At 51.2% G+C, this 17,528-nt stretch overlaps 1 protein-coding gene across 9 annotated transcripts in view; it reads left to right on the top strand.

The window, feature by feature from the left end:
* The first annotated feature begins 655 nt into the window (after positions 1 to 655).
* SEC14L5 (SEC14 like lipid binding 5) overlaps positions 656 to 17,528 on the top strand; it is a 41,419-nt gene continuing 24,546 nt past the window's right edge. For 7 of the 9 annotated variants that reach the window (XR_006816692.1, XR_006816694.1, XR_006816693.1 and 4 more), the window contains exons 1-4: positions 656 to 865; positions 1,572 to 1,686; positions 16,090 to 16,239; positions 16,605 to 16,736. Coding sequence is in view for 4 of the 9 variants with exons in the window: in XM_045993478.1 (XP_045849434.1) it covers positions 1,624 to 1,686; positions 16,090 to 16,239; positions 16,605 to 16,736 (345 nt within the window). In the remaining 5 variants the exon portion in view is untranslated. Of the gene's footprint in view, positions 866 to 1,571; positions 1,687 to 14,628; positions 14,670 to 16,089; positions 16,240 to 16,604; positions 16,737 to 17,528 lie in introns of those variants that run through there. The other 2 variants (XM_045993476.1, XM_045993479.1) reach the window with 2 other exon arrangements.

The following is a 17,528-nucleotide window of genomic DNA, read 5'->3' as shown; positions in this document are numbered from 1 at the left end:
AGAGAGAGAGAGAGAGGGAGAGAGGAGGAAGCAGGCTCCCTGCTGAGCAGAGAGCCCGATGTAGGGCTTGAAACCAGGATGCTGGGATCATGACCCAAGCAGAAGGCAGAAGCCCAACCCACTGAGCTACCCAGGCTCTCCGGATCTTTGTTTTTTGTTCACTTAATGACTCTCTAGCACGTGGAAGGATCTGACGTTAATAGGTGCTCCGTAAACCTACGCCGAGTGATGAACGATGCTTGGGCGGGGCTTGGGGCAGAGCCTGTAGGGCTCAAGTAGTAGCCCATGGGAGGGGCGGGGCTCAGAGACTAGGAGACCCTGGTAATCAGTGCAGGAAAGTAAACCTTACGGAGAGGGGAGGGGCTGGGCGGGGCAAAGGTCCTCGTGGGGGCAGAGCTAGACTGGGGGTGGAGCCTTGGGCGAGGTCTTCCCGGGGCTGGGCCGTCTTCGAGGCTGGGAGTCTTAGGGGAGGGACCAGTATAGGGGTGGGGCCTGCTGGAGGTGTGGCCAATCTGGAGAAAGGGCCGGACTGGGGCGTAGTCAAACAGAGAATAAATAAGGAAAGGCGGGGCTAAGACTGGGGCGTGACTAGGGGCGGGGCCAGGCCAGGGGCGGGGCCAGGCCGGATTCTCCGCTGTCCCAGGTCCTGGAGCACTCCCTCCAGGCAGGTCTCGCTCCCGCGTACAGGCCCCTCCCTGGCTGGCCAGGCCCCAGGAAGCGCAAGGCAGGACGCCCCAGGCTGGGCAGTCGCGGTCGGGCCTCGCCGAAGACGCTGCGCTCCGGGCCAGGCGCCTGCTGGGAGCCCCGGCGGACTCAGCTCTTTACTGCCTCTGGGGCTACGTCCCCCGAGACTCGGAGGGCGAGGGTGAGCGGGGCTGTGGGGGCCTGCGAGTGCATACGTGTGTGCGTGTATGTGAGAGCGTGTGGACGTCTGTGTGCACCAGGGGAATTGTGTGCTTGCGTGGAGTAGTCGGTAGGTGTGAGGTCCAGGAAGCTGAGTGTGTGTGTGAAGTTGCATATGTGTGCGAGAGCAGTCCCGTGTGGGAGGTGGGTTATGCATGTGTGTGCCCGTGTGTGTGAGACAGAGACAGTGCATGTGAAATTTAGTGAAGACTGTGTGTATGTCAGGGTATCTTGGAGGAAAATGGGAGGGTATATCCAATGATACTTGGGGATCTATAGGGTCAGGATGTCTGTGGCGAGCTGTGGGGTGCGTGGGTGGGTGATGAATTGTGGAAATATAAGAGTTGCAAACGTGTGTTTCCATGTGAGTGGCGGTGAGGGGTGCTGCTGGGGGCCTCAGTGCGAAGGGGTGGGGATGGAGGAAAGTTTGGGTACTGATTGGTCTTCGAGGGATGAGTGTGATCTGGAGCAGTGGGTAATGGACAGGGCAGGGGTCTGGGGCCTGGATCAGGGTAATCTGGTGATCACACCCCCTCGCTTTGAGGGCTGGAGAAATGTGTGGGGAGAGCCTGAGGGGGCTGGGCTTGCCCCTTGCTTGGGGAAGCCGTGGGCAGGGTTCTTGCTTCAGGTGGAGGGAGCTGCTACCTTACCAGTCACCTGTCATCCAGGCTCTGTGCTCACTCCTACCTGGGTGGCTTCTGTTGGCGCTCCTGCGAGAACATGGTGCAGAAGTACCAGTCTCCTGTCCGCATCTACAAGTACCCATTTGAGCTGGTCATGGCGGTGAGTGACCCTTGATTCTCCAGCCTCTTATGTGATGGTTAGAGGGACACAGGAGGTCAGTTATGCAGGAATGAGAGGCAGCCCCTCAAGCCCCCAAACGAGAAGGAATTATTGAGCTGCTCCTCTGACCTTGTGGGTGGAGCTTCTCACTAGTGACCCCTCACCCGGCCACCCCAGCCTTCACCACAGCGTCTAGAATCCTTGCCCACTAACCAAATCACAAGATCTTCCTTTTTCTCCTCGGTGAAGCAGACCTATTCTCTCATCTCAAGGCCCTCTGATGGAAAACAAGGATATTGTGGCACGAGCCACTGCTGTCATTCTGTGTAATGCTAATGATAATAATAGTCATAGTAAATATACGAATGATCACAATGGCGGCAGCCATTCACCGAGGGTTTACAGAGCCAAGTGTTTACATACATTGTCTCATTATTCCCATTTTACCTTCACTAAACTGAAGGTTTGGACAGGCAAGGTGTCCCCAACTTCTGTGGCTGCGAACAAGTAGAGCCAGGGCTCAGACCCATGCAGGGGGTACTCCAGAGCCATGACTTTGACCACAACACCCCACCAGAATCCTCTTCTGCTAACACTCCTCTTTTCCTTTCCCTCAAGGAAGCTGAGAGGGTGCAGGTGTGTAGCAAGGACGGTCATTTTCAGGGTGACTTCAGACCGAATCTATGTAAGTCAGGCAGCCAGTCAGTTGAGGGACTGGCATTGGCTCCCAAGCTCTTGGCCCATGCAGGTGCTGTAAACAGGCTGATGTAGCTTTCCTTCCTGGGACCCTCCCTCTGCCTCTCAGAAGTCCCACTCCTTGGGAAAAAGGGGGAACTGCTATGGGATTGTGTCAGGAATGAATGAGAAATGTGTGATGCCTCTGGCCCGGTGCCTGGCACACAGTTGGCACTCACTAAACGTGGGCGTCCCAGCTAGTGCACCACACGGTGTTATAAATGATTGTATTGAAAGTGCAAGATATACTGGTGTCCACCTGCGTCCTCCCCATCCCCGCCTGGCTGCCTTAACTTCAACCTTCGATTCAAGGACTTTCGTATCAATTGGTACCTCTGTGGGCGTGTGTCCTGCCTGATCTCATTCTACAGACCTACCTCTCTTGTGTTTATAATCACATAATGGAGTTTAGAGCATCTGGAATCATTCATACATGTTGTGCTGTTATGTGCAAATGATTCCAGTGCAAGAGGCTGGGGCAGGGCTGGTGTTGACCAACTGGGTGATCTTAGGCAAGTTATTCAACCTCTCTGAGCCTCCATTCACCATCTCTTAGATGAGGAATATGTGGTTTCCAAATCCGGGCTTTGTGCCGTGGATTAAATTAGTCGATATATGTAAAGCTCCTGATGCAAGGTCTGGCACATACCAAATGCTGTTATTGTTACGGTTGCTGCTGCGTGTGGCTGTGTGACTTTCCCTCATTGGTGATGAGGGACACCAGGGGATGATGAAGAGTCAGGAGCACCGGGTCCTTGCTACAGGTCCGTTGTGCTCTGGCTGTGTGCTGTTGAAAAGACACTGAATTTCTCTGAGCTTTGGTTTCTTCATTTGTGAAATGGGGATGATTATATGCAGTTCACAAGGTCGTCATGAGGACTCAAGGTTTTATAATATATAGGTTATAAATATGTATGTTATATATTATAACATAGGGGAAATGGGGGGGGGTGGAGTCAGGTGCCCCACATGGAACTTGGTCCATACCGAACAGACAGTAATTAGCAGCTGAATATAAGTACTTGTCCTCCATCTAAGGCTCCAGGCAGCTCACATATTCTAAGACCCTAGGATTCATTCATTCATTCATTAAAATAAGAGAGCCACTGTCCCCACCCTTCTGGAACAGTCCAGGGACCTGTGGTTCTCTACCATGAAACTGAGACAAACAACTGCCAAATGGAAAACTAATACTGTTTTATTATTGCCAGAGCTTAAGAAATCTAAATTTCATTCATCATATTTAGGATTCTCAAAATATTTACAATTATTGCACTTTAAAATAAAATATGCTGGCTAAAGTCTCATGTAAGTATGTATTAATAAGACTAGTACAGTATTCACTTTGATTTTGCTGGAGTAGGTTAAGCATATTTTGTAAGATTCCCGTTTCATAAACAAGGCAGGACTCCCTTTACTCCCCCAGCTGTTAACAGTCCCTGGGTGTTCGTGCACAGAGGCTTGTGGGGGCAGTAGGAAAGAAAGGTTTTCAGATACTTATTATCTGTATCTGCATTAATTTATTTGTATTTCTCAATTTGCCCGCGTTTCCTCATCTTCCATACAATCCTAGTTGGTGAAAGGGCCCTAAACCTCTGCAAAGCCACTTTGCCGACTGTTTACAAAACATCATTGTCCCCAAAATAGCTGCATAACTCAACATAACTTGCATGCTGTGTGGCACAAAAGGGTTTTTCTGCACTTAAGGTCCGTCTTTGTTTCTCAGCTAAACACTTGCCCTCAGTTTGGGTCAGATGCCAGGGAAGCTTCAGATGGACTCAGTTCTTCTCAGTGTATCCGAGTGACCAGATGATCTGGCCTTTGGTTTTCCTGTTTAACAAAAACTGACTTGAGAACTGAAGCATTCCTTGCTTCAGAAGTCTACCGGCAACAAACACAAACGACTAAAACTGGGCTCAAGGAATTGGTTATGAAATAGCACTGAGCCAACCGTTCTAGACAGAGCTTAAAAAATGACAAGAAAGCATTTTTTTTTTTCCTCTTTAAATTTCAAAAATTGAATCCAGAGAATGGGTGTCTCTCTCCTTGGGCCAAATTCCTTGATGTGAATTCTGTTTTTGAAAGGTGGGATTCCGAGGACCTTTACTTTCTTCTTTCTCGATTGTATTCTGTGTTATTTGGTTCAAAACATTGAGCTCGTATTATCTTGGTAAACAAAGGGAAATCATTAAAACAATGGAGGTAGCTGTGAATCCAAGGTTGGAGAGGGTCTTTGGTTCCTTTGTTTGTGGGTCCCAGAAGGTGGTGGTGGGGGTCTTTGTGCCTAGAACACAAAGGCCATATTTCGGACTTCAGCCGGTGGTCCCTTGAGCATCGAAGGCCTCTCTCTGGTCAGCCTACAGCCTGTTGTGAATGGATTCCAGGTTATCTGGGCTCTCCTTCCAAATGGATGGTGGTGAAAAGCCCGATCTATCAGCTGGGCCCCTGATCCAGTTTCTCAGCTGGAAAATGGAGGATAATAAAGCCTCCTGCTCCATCGAGAGTGAAAGTGAGGCTTAAATGAAGGGACGGGGGTGCCCAGACATGGCCAGGCGTATTGTTCATGCTGGTGAAATATTATTTAGGTTTGGTTTTTTTTTTCTTTTTTGAGATTTTATTCATTTATTTGACAGACAGATATCACAAGTAGGCAGAGAAGCAGGGGCGGTGGGAGGGGGGCAGGAAGCAGGCTCCCCACTGAGCAGAGAGCCCGATGTGGGGCTCATCCCAGGACCCTGAGATGACCTGAGGTGAAGGCAGATGCTTAACGACTGAGCCACTCATATGCCCCCCAAATTTGTATTCTCTATCATGAACTCTGCCATTTCTCAGAGCTGAGGATCTCAACTCACTGGGGTCTCATCTGAGCCCAGTGAATGGTCTGGCAGGGATCGTTACCACCAGGACTGTGTCCCCGATGCCTATACTCTGTCAGGACTCCAGAAAGGGGAGCACACCAGGAACCCACAGATCCTGGCCTGCTGGAGGGGGCAGCTGACAGCCTGGCAGTGGTTACCTATCAAACCCTCTCTGTGCCCAGCTCTTGAGGCCCGCTCAGAAGCAGGAACTTTCATGGGTAGCTTAGAACAACAGAAATCTAGAGGCCTGAGGTCCAAGACGAAGCCTGTGCTCACAGCCACACATTCCAGATGCTGGCGCTGATGTTCCATAAACATCTGTGCGCCAGCGGCCACAGCAGCTCCAGGAATAACCGTGCTGCCTCTTGTCCCGGCACTGCCCCGGGATCCCAGTAGGGCTCCAAGGCCCCGTGACTTCAGCTCATCTCAGATTCTGCAAATCTACAGAAGGAAGATGGCTTGGAGTAGAATTTCCTTAGCAATAGGTTTTCACACAGAGGAAGGGTTACGGAGGTGAGAGCTGTGTCAGCAATGAAGTGTTAAAATATTTAAAAACCTGGCCTTTTGTCTTGATAAACAGCTTGTAATTTGGCAAATGGGTTATTAATCAGGAGCAGCATCTAGAGGTAAATCCTCAGCTCAGGCCAGGGCAGTTACAGTTAGACCCGTTGTTATGGACCTAGTTTTAATAAAGCAGCAGGGGCCTTATTTAAATGAGTTTAAATTAGTTCCCTGGAGCCCATCATCTGATCCTGTTGCTAACAGATTAAGGGAAGCGACATGTTCCGTCCTGGATTGCTTACAGGGACCTGACGCGTTCTGATTTGGGCTGGGAGAACAGAAGCGATCCAGGGCCCAACAAAGTGATCTCATGATTTCAGAAGCAAATTTTAGGGCCTCACTCATTAGTTTATGCAGATATTAATTCACACACGTGTTCGTGTGTGCATCCTACAAATATTTATTGTGTTTCACTGTGTGCTGGCAGCGTGCTAGGTGTAAGGGCTACAACAGAGCAGATTCCTAGCATGTTATGAAATGCATCATGATTCTGTTCATTTGCTTCCTTGCTTGTTTATAGGGGCCGATCTCATTAAAGTAAGCTTCAGGAAGGTGGGGACATTGTCTATCTTGTTCTGGTTCTCTGACACCATCCCTTCCTGCCCTCATGGAGCTTACAGTGGGTTGTGTGTGTGTGTGTGTGTGTGTGTGTGTGTGTGTGTGTGTGAGTGTTTCTGAAAGAGAAAGGGAGAGAGACAGAGAGAGGAACCAGGCAAATGCTACATAGAATGATTCCTAGGGGCTCCTGGGTGGCTCATTGGGTTAAGCCTCTGCCTCTAGCTCAGGTCATAATCTCAGCTTCCTGGGATTGAGCCCCGAATTGGGCTCTCTGCTCAGCGGAGAGCCTGCTTCCTTTCCTCTCTCTGCCTGCCTTCTGCCTGCTTGTGATCTCTGTCCAAAAAAAAAGAATGATTCCTAATAGGGCATACACAGGGTGTTATAGGAACATGGGGAAGGGCCCATTAATCACCAGCTAAAGGTCTTTTAGGTCCTTCAGGCTGAGCCTTGCCAAGGGCAGGAGGGTCCACGGTGTGCAGAGAAGGAGACCTTCTCTCTGAAGAAATAAATGTGGCTCCTTTGGGTCCCGGTGTGAGTCAGAAAGTGATTGCCAGGGTCAGTTTGTCTGTTCAAGGACCTTGGGAGCTTTGGAAGGCTTTAAGCATGAGTGACATGATCAGATTTAGGGTTTAAGTGGATTGGAGGGGGTTTTCCATCCCAGAGGCCAGGAGAACCGAGCAGGGGTGACGGAGGCTGGGCACATTCCTGAGACACTTGAAAAATCTAAAATAGTGTTTCGCTCCCATCGAGATCCTGACATACCGCTAAATGTCAAGATGTTCTGGGCCGGCCTCTCTGCCTCTCAGTCCCTTCCCTGAACTATCAAGGGCACCAGCTGATCCTGGAAGTTTGTGGGCACAGAGTGTATTCAGAGGAGGAAAGTTTCCTCCACCCTGCTCCCCATGCGTGGGTGAGAATCCACAGCAGATATTTTGTGCAGTTGCCGGGTGGGGCAGCCTGGCTGTGTGTGTCCCCCCCACCCCCACCGCCTTCCCCGCCCAGTGCTGGAGAGGCCAGGCATTCTGATGGTGTGACCTCCTGAGGCAGAGACACAGTCCTGGTGGCCGGGACAGAGGGACATCCAAATCCGATTCGTGCAAAGAAGGGATGGAATAGGAACAAATAATACCTACGCCCCACTAACAGCCCCCCATGCTCCAGCCTCCAGCCCAGGAAACTGAAAAGCAGGCAGAAGTGTTCCCTGGCACCTTGTCTGGGGCTGATTCACTGGCTAAGAGCGGCAGTTGCACGGCTTTCAGGACCACCGACGGGAACTACTCAGGCATTTATTCACCTGTGCGGTGGACACCTGCAAGGATTCAGCTCCGTGCAGGCGGAGGGTAAACAGCCACACACAAGGGCACAGTTTACCCCCTGGGCCTGCCACAGCGCCCTGGCAGGTGCAGACAGAGCCCGCCTGCGGGAAGATGGGCACATTCTGCTGCCCTACCTGTCCTTCAGGTAGATCTATGTCAATGGTTCCAACTTCCTGCTTTCTTTCCCCAACACCTGCTCTTCCTTCCCTCCCAGCCTCCTTTCCTTTTTGTTCGTTCGTTCGTTCCTTCCTGCAGCAAATATTGGCCGGGCATCTGGAGCATCCCAGGTGTTGTACCAGGGCACTGGGGAATCCAGTGGCGAAGGAAACAGACATAGAAACAGAGGTGTTGACTGAAAACAAACACACAGACATGGTATTCTACTCCAATTAACAGTCATCATTCCCAGCAGGGCTATAAACCGCCCAGGAGATGGCTTACTCTTTTCCCCCCGTCCCTAAAAATTATGGTAAAATATACATAATGCGAAACTTCCCATTTTAACCATATTTTAGGCGTACAGTTCCGTTCAGCTTGAAGCACCTTCTCAGTGCGGTGCAGCCCTTACCACCATCCCTCCTCAGAACTCTTTCGTCTTCCCAGACCGACATTCTGCCCCCATGAAACACCAGCTCCCCGTCCCTCCTGCCCCTTCCAGCCCCTGGCGTCCACTCTTCTACTCTCTGCCAGCGAATCTGACTATTCCAGGGACCTCATACACGTGGAACCATGGAGTATGTGTCCTTTTGCATCGGGGTTCTTTCACGGAGGGTGACGTTTTTGAAGCTCAGGTGTGTTCTAGCAGGTGTCCGTGCTGCCTTCCTTTATATGGCTGAATCATATTCCACTATACGGATGGGCCACCTTTCGTTTATCCATGCATCTGTCTGAGGACACTTGGGATGTTTCTACTGTTTGCTTACTGTGCCCGATTCTGTACAAATATCTGTTCAAGTCCCTGTTGGTTTCCTGTCGTCCATTTAAAAAAGTCTACAACATTGTGTCTGGCACTGTGCTCGGGACCTTAACCGTATTATCTGCCTTTAATCTTTACCATAGTCCTTATGAAGGAGATATCACTATCATTCTCATTATCTTCTCTCTCTCTGTCTCTCTCTCTCTCTCTCTTTTTTTTTTTTTTCTTTTGAGGGAACTGTGTCTCAAAGAGGTTAAGTCAAGGTCACCCTGCTGGCAAATGGCAGAGGCAGCATCTAAACCCCGTGCCTTGCTTCTGCCCAGCCCCCCACACCCAAGCCTTGCCCCTTGGCCATGTCCCGGTGCCCTGGCTGCGGGGTCCTTCTGCCCCTTTGTCTCCATCTCTTGTGTCTCCCGAGCTGGCTTTGACCAGAATCGTATCAGGTTGTCCAGCTACAGGACCCTCTGGGCATACCTGTTTTTATAGATTGTATACAGCAGTCAAGAGGCTCCAGGGGTGTGTTGGCCTGGTTCGACCAGGCCTGCTACGCTTCATCAGCTGGGGTGACCCTGCTGCCGTCAGATGACTGATGTCTCATCCCCCAAGCTCTAGCTAGGCAACTTGTCCAAAGTTGGGGGGGGGGGGGGCGTCCAGACCGTAGAATATGCCTCAACCGCGAAAAGGAATGGAGCACTGCCACCTGCCACAGTGTGGATGAACCTTGAAAATACGAGGCCGAGTGAAGGAAACCAGACGCAAAAGGCTACATACTATGATTAGTCCACTCCCATAGAATGTCCAGAAAAAGCAAATGTGCAGAGATTGACAGTGGGTTCGTGGTTGCCTAGGGCTGGCTGGGGGCACTAGGGGTTGACAGTTGTGGGTAGGGAATTTCTTTTCAAGGTGAGGACATGTTCTGGAATTAGGTGGTGTTGATGGATGCACAATTTTGTGCTAAAACCCCCTGAATTGAACACTTTAAAATGGTGCATTATGGGGGGCGCCTGGGTGGCTCAGTGGGTTAAGCCTCTGTCTTCAGCTCAGGTCATGGTCTCAGGGTCCTGGGATCGAGCCCCGCATTGGGCTCTCTGCTCATCAGGGAACCTGCTCCCCCCACCGCCCCCCACCGCCTGCCTCTCTGCCCACTTCTGATCTCTCTCTCTCTGTGTGAAATAAATAAATGAAATATTTTTTTTAAATGGTGCATTTTAGGGGCATCTGGGTGGTTCAGTCGGTTAAGCATATGCCTTTGGCTCAGATTATGATCCCAGCGTCCTGGGATCGAGTACTGCATCAGGCTCCCTGCTTGGCAGGGAAGGCTGCTTCTCCCTCTGCTGCTCCCCCTGCTTGTGCCCTCTCGCTCCCTCACTCACATAAATAAATAAAATCTTTTTAAAAAGGGTGCATTTTATGGCATGAGAATTCTATTTTGGTTTTACAAAAAGTTGGGGGAGCTGAGAGGATTGATCCTCGTCCATCCTGGGGCCTCCCAGGCTTGCAGGAGGCAGGTGGGGGTCATCGAGGAAGGCTCCTGAGGAGCGTGATGGGAGGCGTGTGCCTTGTGTGAGGTCACACAGTGCTCAGTGCCCCAAATCCAGCCTGCAGCATGGAAAGGGAAGGCAAGGTCCTGGGCCAGAGTACGTCAGTGCAGTTTGGATCTTCTTTCCACACTCTTGGTGGAAGGTTTGGGGTAAGAAGCTTCCAGCTTTATTTGAATTTGCATGAGGAAGGGCAGGAAGGAAGGAGGGATGGGGGGAGGAGGCGGCAGCTGTCAAGTGATTAGCAGAAATAGCTTTTCTGTACTTTATAGAATCTCACTCTTTTTTAAAATTTAAATTTATTTAACAAATGCTTATGTAGAACGAACCATGTGCCAGGCACTGTTCTCAGCACTTTACAAAAACGGACTCCTTGATTCCACCCCCCCACACATCCCACAACTCAGCAAGGTAGCCACTTTCCTTATTCTCCTTTTAACAATGAGTACATTAAGGAACGGAGGGTTCCATGACTCGTTCAAGGCCACACAGCTGGTAAGAAGCAGAGCGGAGATTTGGACCCACGCCCCAGAGTCCGTGCCCTTAATGGGTATAGAATGCTGTCATTCACTCATTCACCATGTAAATGCCCACTGAGTGTTGGCTGTGTCATTTTGACAAGCCCCAGAGATTTGGTGGGAGGGGGAAAAGCCCACTGCCCGGGGCCGATGACTTCTTGTCAGCAGCTGTGACGCACAGATGAAGGAAAAGGGTACAACCAGGTACTCACTGGGAGTGAATCACTCCACTATACAGAAGGGAGACAAGGGGACATGCCTGTGCTCAAGGTTACCCAGCTGAGGGTAGGCAGGTCCAGCTGCCCATCTCCACATGCTAAGTGTGTCACGGTGGATTTTTACAGGATGGAGGCCCATGGGAGGCAGTCAACGGAAGTTTCCACTGGTCTCTGCCTACCCCAGCTGCAGCCCTGCATGGGCGGGATCTGGGCCTTGGACCAGCTTCCTTTCTGAGTGAGGAGGCTTGGGTGTCCCTCTCTAGCCACCTGGCAGAAGGGCTGTAACCAAATCCTTCTGCTACCTTGTGTTCCTGGGGGGGGGGGGCGGTTGGGGGGAGCAGACCATGAGCTTGTTCAGCACAGGGAAGCTCAGGCGTGATTTGTGGGGACAGGAGCCCATGGGGAGGATCCAGTGGACTGCTCCGTCCTATAAGACCCTGCGATTCGCCAAAGGCAAAGGTGCCCCTGACTCACAGGTTTTAGGCCAGCAGTACTCAGCATTTCCAAACTCTTGACGCTTGGGATATAGCCAAAGTCCACTGACAGGTGGGGCAGGGTGGTTCAGGGTTGGGGTCTGGGTCAGAAGGGCCTGTGCTCCAGCCCCACGACTCACTGACTGTGGTGCCTTCCAGAGCCTCAACTTGCTTATCTGTAAAATGGGGGAAATACTAGTTTCCCTCTTGGAGCACTGTCCAAAGAAACGATGCAGTTGGCATCCCATAAATGTCAGTAGCAACAGTGCCTGACCCTGGGCCTCACAACCTTGGGGACTCTCCAGCAGGAGGTACAGCACTAGGAGGGACTCTTTATTTAGGGACCCCTGCCTTCCAGCTGGGACCTAGCTCTGACTGCTCCCCACCCTAATGCCTGGCCTTGCCCCATCATCGCTACTTGAGAAAGGTAGCACCTTCCCTTTCAGGGTCAGGGAAAGCTGGGCCCAAGCAGCCTCTGCTGCTGAGCAGCCCTCCACCGTCCACTCTCCACCGTTATCTGGCGGCTCCAGATGGAGCTTTTCTAACTAGAGGTTTGTTACAACAGGAAGTCAGCCCCAGTTGGATTCTCAGGCTCCATGGCCCGTCGTTGCCCTCCTGGGACACCTTTCTTGGGGCTTTTTGGGTCATCGACAAGTTTAAATTTTTTTTTCTTTGCTTGTGGACATTTATTAGTCCTACTGTATGCCAAGAACCGAGACAGACGTGCATGAGGTCAGTGCTGTGGAAAAGCACATAGCCCAGGCCTCTGGCACACCACGTGCGAGTTAGGATATGGCTAAAGGGTGTGATAAATGGTATCAAGGAAATGAATAGGCTAAAAGGACAGAATAAGGAAAGAGGCAGCCTTGTAGGGGAGAAGGTGGGGGAAGATGTCCCAGGAGAGGGACCAGCACAGATGAATCCTGAAGCCAGAGCATCTCCTTAGTTCCTGACCCAAGTCTGTTAACCCTCTGGAAGACCCAGTTACTCAGGCCTCCTTCCTCCTCCACTGTCAAGTAAACTGATTAGTGACCCAAGGAAAGAGACCAGCTCGTGCAAAAGTCCTGTGGTGGGAACAGATGGTACGTGCATTAGTGTCCTGGGGCTGACATTTAAAAGTACAACAAACTGGGTAGCTAAAACAGAAATTTGTACCTCACAGTCTCAAGCCTAGAAGGCTGAAATCAAGGTTTTGGCAGGATCAGTCCCTTCTGAGGGCTTGAGGGAGAATCTATTTCATGCCTTTCTACCAGCTTCTGGTGTTGCTGGTGATCTTTGGCGTTCCTTGGCTTGTAGAGGAATCACCCAGACCTGTGCCTTCATTGTCACATAGTGTTTTCCCTGTATGACTGTCTGTGACCAAATTTCCCCTTTATATAAGGACACCAGCTGTATTGGATTAGGGGTCTTCCCAGTCCCAAGTATGACCTCTTATCTAATTTCATTTACAAGGATCTATTTCCAGATAAGGTCACATTCAGAGAAACTAGGTAGGACACATGAATTCTGTTGGTGTTGGGGGAGAGGGGGATTGGCACACAATTAAACCCATACAAATGGGGGCACCTGGGTGGCTCAGTGGGTTAAGCCTCTGCCTTCAACTCAGGTCATGATCTCAGGGTCCTGGGTTCAAGTCCCACATCAGGCTCTCTGCTCAGCTGGGAGCCTTGCTTCCTCCTCTCTCTCGGCCTGCCTCTCTGCCTACTTCTGATCTCTCTCTGTCAAATAAATTTAAAAGAAAAAAAAAAAACCCATACAAATGTGTTCTAGAAACAGCAAGTCTGGCGTGGCTGGAGCAGAGTGAAGGTTGCTGGCGGCAGAGATTGCCTGGGGGCCTGGTGGGCCACAGTATGGAGTGTGGGCCATGTTCCCGGCATCTAGGCCTGCTTTGAGTATGTCATTTCATCTGGGAAGCAGGAGAGACTGTAGAATAATTCAAGGGAGTGCAGAAACTCGGGGGCAGTGTGGCCATGGGCGAGTAGGAGCTGAAGTACTAAGGGTAGAGAAGGGGGAAATCGTCACCGCTCCGCCCTGGGTTTAATGCCTGGCTGTTTCCCAGCTGCCCAGAAGAACAAAGCCTTCCTGAGGGAATGGGGACTGTGCCACGCTGGGATTCAAATCCAGGTTTACCAGTTTTCACTGTGTGACCTTGGGTAAGTTACTTAGCCTCTCTGCCTTTCAATTCTTTCATTTGTCAAATGGGGATGCTACCCCATTTCACAGATGAGGAAACAGACTCACAAGGCCACTCATTGAGAAAGTAGTAGAGACATGAACCGAGCCTGTTGATTCTGAAACATGCACCCCTTTCTGAAAATGTCTGAACTTTCAGAAAATGTCAGCATCCCTCCTCCTATCACAGAGGTGAGCCCAAGCCGGCTCCTCTGGCTCCCTCCTGCATTTAGTGACGAGGGAGTACTCAGATATGGCTGGTAGGGAACTGTCTGCAGTTCTTGCAAACCCGTGTTCTGTTGTCGTTTGAGTCTCGTTGCCTGGAGAATGAAAATTCTGGTTGCTTTAAATGAGCCAGGCTCTGCCTTAAGTAGACAACCTGGTTTCATACTCTGGGAGGCAAACTTGGTATGTACCCATTTTCTAGATGGTGAAAGAGGCTTAGAGGAGGAAAGCACTTGCCTCTGTTGGGAGGAGGTGGAGCTGGGCCTCACGCCCCCTTGGCTGGCCACCACCGCGGGATCGGCCCACTCTGCGGTGTAGTTCTGTCCTCAGTGGGCAAATGCCTGCTGGGGAACAAGGGCTCCTTATTCCAACCCTGCCGTGTCTGCTCTGTCTGTGCAAGGCAACCAGGCTCAACGTAAGGCAGGAAGACACACTGGGCTGGCCTTGTGGGGCCTGGGGTGACATCAAGGGCACCGGGCACCGTTCCATTGCTTCTTGCCCCTCCCCGGCTCTACCCTTCGGAGCTGGGAGGAGCCCTGAGGGATGGGGGAGGAGATGCTGTCCTCAGATGCCGGCACTATTTTTGGAGCTGCTTTGATCCCGATTGCCTGGCACGTGGGCTGTGACAGGCGCTTGGAGCCGACCCCACTTGGATACAGTCAGCCATGGATGCGGGCTTACCCCACAGTGGCTCTTGCCCTGGCATTTCCGGAACTGGGCACAGACTCCCGTCCTCCAGTCTGGATGCCTTTTCTTTCTTTTACTTCCCTAACTGCCAGGGCTGGAACCTCCAGGACAATGTGGAGCAGACTTTGCCAGAGGGGACATCCTTGCCTTGCTCCTGATCTCAGAGGGGGAAGTATTCCGTCTTTTAGCAACGAGTATGATTTATCAGGTTGGGGAATTTCCCTTCCAGTCTTCGTTTGTTCAGTGTTTTTGTCGTGAAGAAGTGTTGGATTATATCAAGTGTTGTTGTTGTTGTTGTTTTCCTGAAAGATGCCTTCTTTTAAAATGCCCCAGGCAACCCACGCTTCCTGAGGATGAAATCTCAAATGCAGAGCCAAGGAGTGATTTGTTAAATCATTGTGCACTTGTGTGTTAGTCTCTGAAACAGGTATTAAAATGATGATCTCTCTTTCTATCAAATAAATAAATAAACATTTATTATTATTATTATTTTTTAAAGATTTTATTTATTTATTTGACACAGAGAGATCACAAGTAGATAGAGAGGCAGGCAGAGAGAGAGAGAGAGAGGGAAGCAGGCTCCCTGGTGAGGAGAGAGCCCGATGTGGGACTCGATCCCAGGACCCCGACATCATGACCCGAGCCGAAGGCAGCGGCTTAACCCACTGAGCCACCCAGGCGCCCCAAATAAATAAATAAACATTTAAAAAAATAAATAAATAAAATGATGTCTTGTTGGTCAAATAGCAGTGGTCACTGCTCTTAGGCCAGGAATTCAAGTTTCTGTTCTTGTTTTTTTTTAAATTGTTATCTTTTTTTTTAAATAAGCTCATCTGCCAGGTAAGCAGGTTTTTTTTTTTTTTTTTTTTAAATTTTACTTATTGGGGCGCCTGGGTGGCTCAGTGGTTTAAGCCGCTGCTTTCGGCTCAGGTCATGATCTCAGGGTCCTGGGATGGAGTCCCGCATCGGGCTCTCTGCTTGGCGGGGAGCCTGCTTCCCTCTCACTCTCTCTGCCTGCCTTTCTGCCTATTGTGATCTCTCTCTGTCAAAGAAATAAATAAAATCTTAAAAAAAAAAGATTTTATTTATTTATCTATTTGACAGAGAGAGAGAGAGCGCGCACAAGTAGGCAGAGAGGCAGGCAGAGAGAGGAGGAAGCAGGCTCCCTCCTGAGCAGAGAGCCTGATGCGGACTCGATCCCAGGATCCTGGGATCATGACCTGAGCAGAAGGCAAAGGCTTTAACCCACTGAGCCACCCAGGCGCCCGTGTTATCTTTTTTTTTTTTTTTTAAGATTTTATTTATTTATTCGATATTCGACAGAGAGACAGCGAGAAAGAGAGAACACAAGCAGGGGGAGTGGGAGAGGGAGAAGCAGGCTTCCCGCTGAGCAGGGAGCCCCATATGGGGCCTATCCCAGGACTCTGGGATCACGACCTGAGCTGAAAGGAAAGGCAGGCGCTGCTTAAGGACTGAACCCCCCCAGGCGCCCCGCGTTTCTGCTCTAGTAAATGAGACAACAGCCCAGCACTGAGGGAGGAGGGTTGAGCTCCAGGCCTCAGCAGCCTCGCTGTGGGCCCCTCTGGGGCCACCAGCCCCCTTGGCGCTCACTCCCGCTCTGCCTCCAGGCCTATGAGAAGCGCTTCCCCACCTGCCCGCAGATCCCCGTCTTCTTGGGCAGTGAGGTCCTGCGCGAGTCCCGCAGCCCGGATGGAGCGGTCCACGTGGTGGAGCGGAGCTGCAGGCTGCGCGTGGAGGCCCCACGGCTGCTGCGGAAGGTGAGCGGGGAGGAGGGTCCCAGGGGCTGGGGGAGGGGCGCAGAGGAGGGTTCTGGGGTGGGGGACCTGGGGACGGGTTCAGGGTTCAGGTGGTGGACTGAGTTTGTGGGAGTGTAGTTGCCAGTACGGGGCGTCCTGGGATTGGGGGCAGTGGGGTCTGGGTTGAGGTCTTGTCTGGGAAGGACCAAGGCCTAGGGGCTGATTGATGGGCTGGGGACTAGGGCCCCGGGCTGGTGGGTAGGCACGGGGGTCTCAGGGTCTGGGGGTGGAGGGCGGAGTAGGGATCTGGGCCAGCTGGTGGGGCGAGGCCAGGTCTCCGCGAATCTCCATGCCCTGCCGGCGCCCCCATTGCCCTTCCCTTGCAGATTGCCGGCGTTGAGCATGTGGTCTTCGTGCAGAGAAACGTGTTGAACTGGAGGGAGAGGACACTCCTCATCGAAGCCCACAACGAGACCTTCGCCAGCCGCGTCGTGGTCAATGAGAACTGCAGCTACACAGTGAGCCTGTGTCCCGCCCCTCCCCCTTGCACCAGCTCAGGACACCCCCTCCTCAGCCCAGAGACATTGTCCTTTACAAGACAGCAGGACACCAGGTTTCCATCTGCAATTCAGATGCACAGCTGATACTTGGTTGTTTGTTTAAGTAGTGGCAAGTATTGCTTGGGACACTTAACAAAATATTATTCATTGTTTATCTGAAATTCAAATGTGGCATCCTGTATTTTGCTGGCAAAACCTGGCAACCTGCCTCCCCCTTCCTCTTTTTTTTTTATTTTTAAAGATTTTATTTATTTAGTTGACAGAGAGAGAGATCACAAGTAGGCAGAGAGGCAGGCAGAGAGAGAGGGGGAAGTAGGCTCCCTGCTGAGCAGAGAGCCCAGGACCCTGAGATCTTGACCCCAACCAAGGCAGAGGCTTAACCCACTGAGCCACCCAGATGCCAACCCCCCTTCCTCGTCTCTCTCCTTTCCTTCCTCCAAGAAATGCACCCTCATTTACAGTTTCTCCATCTGTTTTTAAGTGGGGTTAATGCACCTACCGCATGGGTTGTGTTGAGGATTAAAGGAAGTAAATTATCCAAACCCCTTAGAAGAGTGCCTGGCACATGCCAAGCCCCGTAGGTGTGTTATCTTGTAATATAATTAAGAGTCATTCGTATTATTCTTCAGTACACACTGACTGGGTGCCTACTACGCGCCAGGGCACCTGGTGGTGGACTAGTCAGCTTGACCGTTGGGCTCACTCCCATCCAGTGGGAGACAGACAAGGCCAAAAAGTCAACATATACTT

This window comes from Meles meles, chromosome 21, assembly GCF_922984935.1.
Source record: "Meles meles chromosome 21, mMelMel3.1 paternal haplotype, whole genome shotgun sequence".
Classification (NCBI taxonomy): Eukaryota; Metazoa; Chordata; class Mammalia; order Carnivora; family Mustelidae; genus Meles; species Meles meles.
Note: the sequence above shows the minus strand (reverse complement) of the source record. Positions and strands in the feature narration are given on the sequence as shown.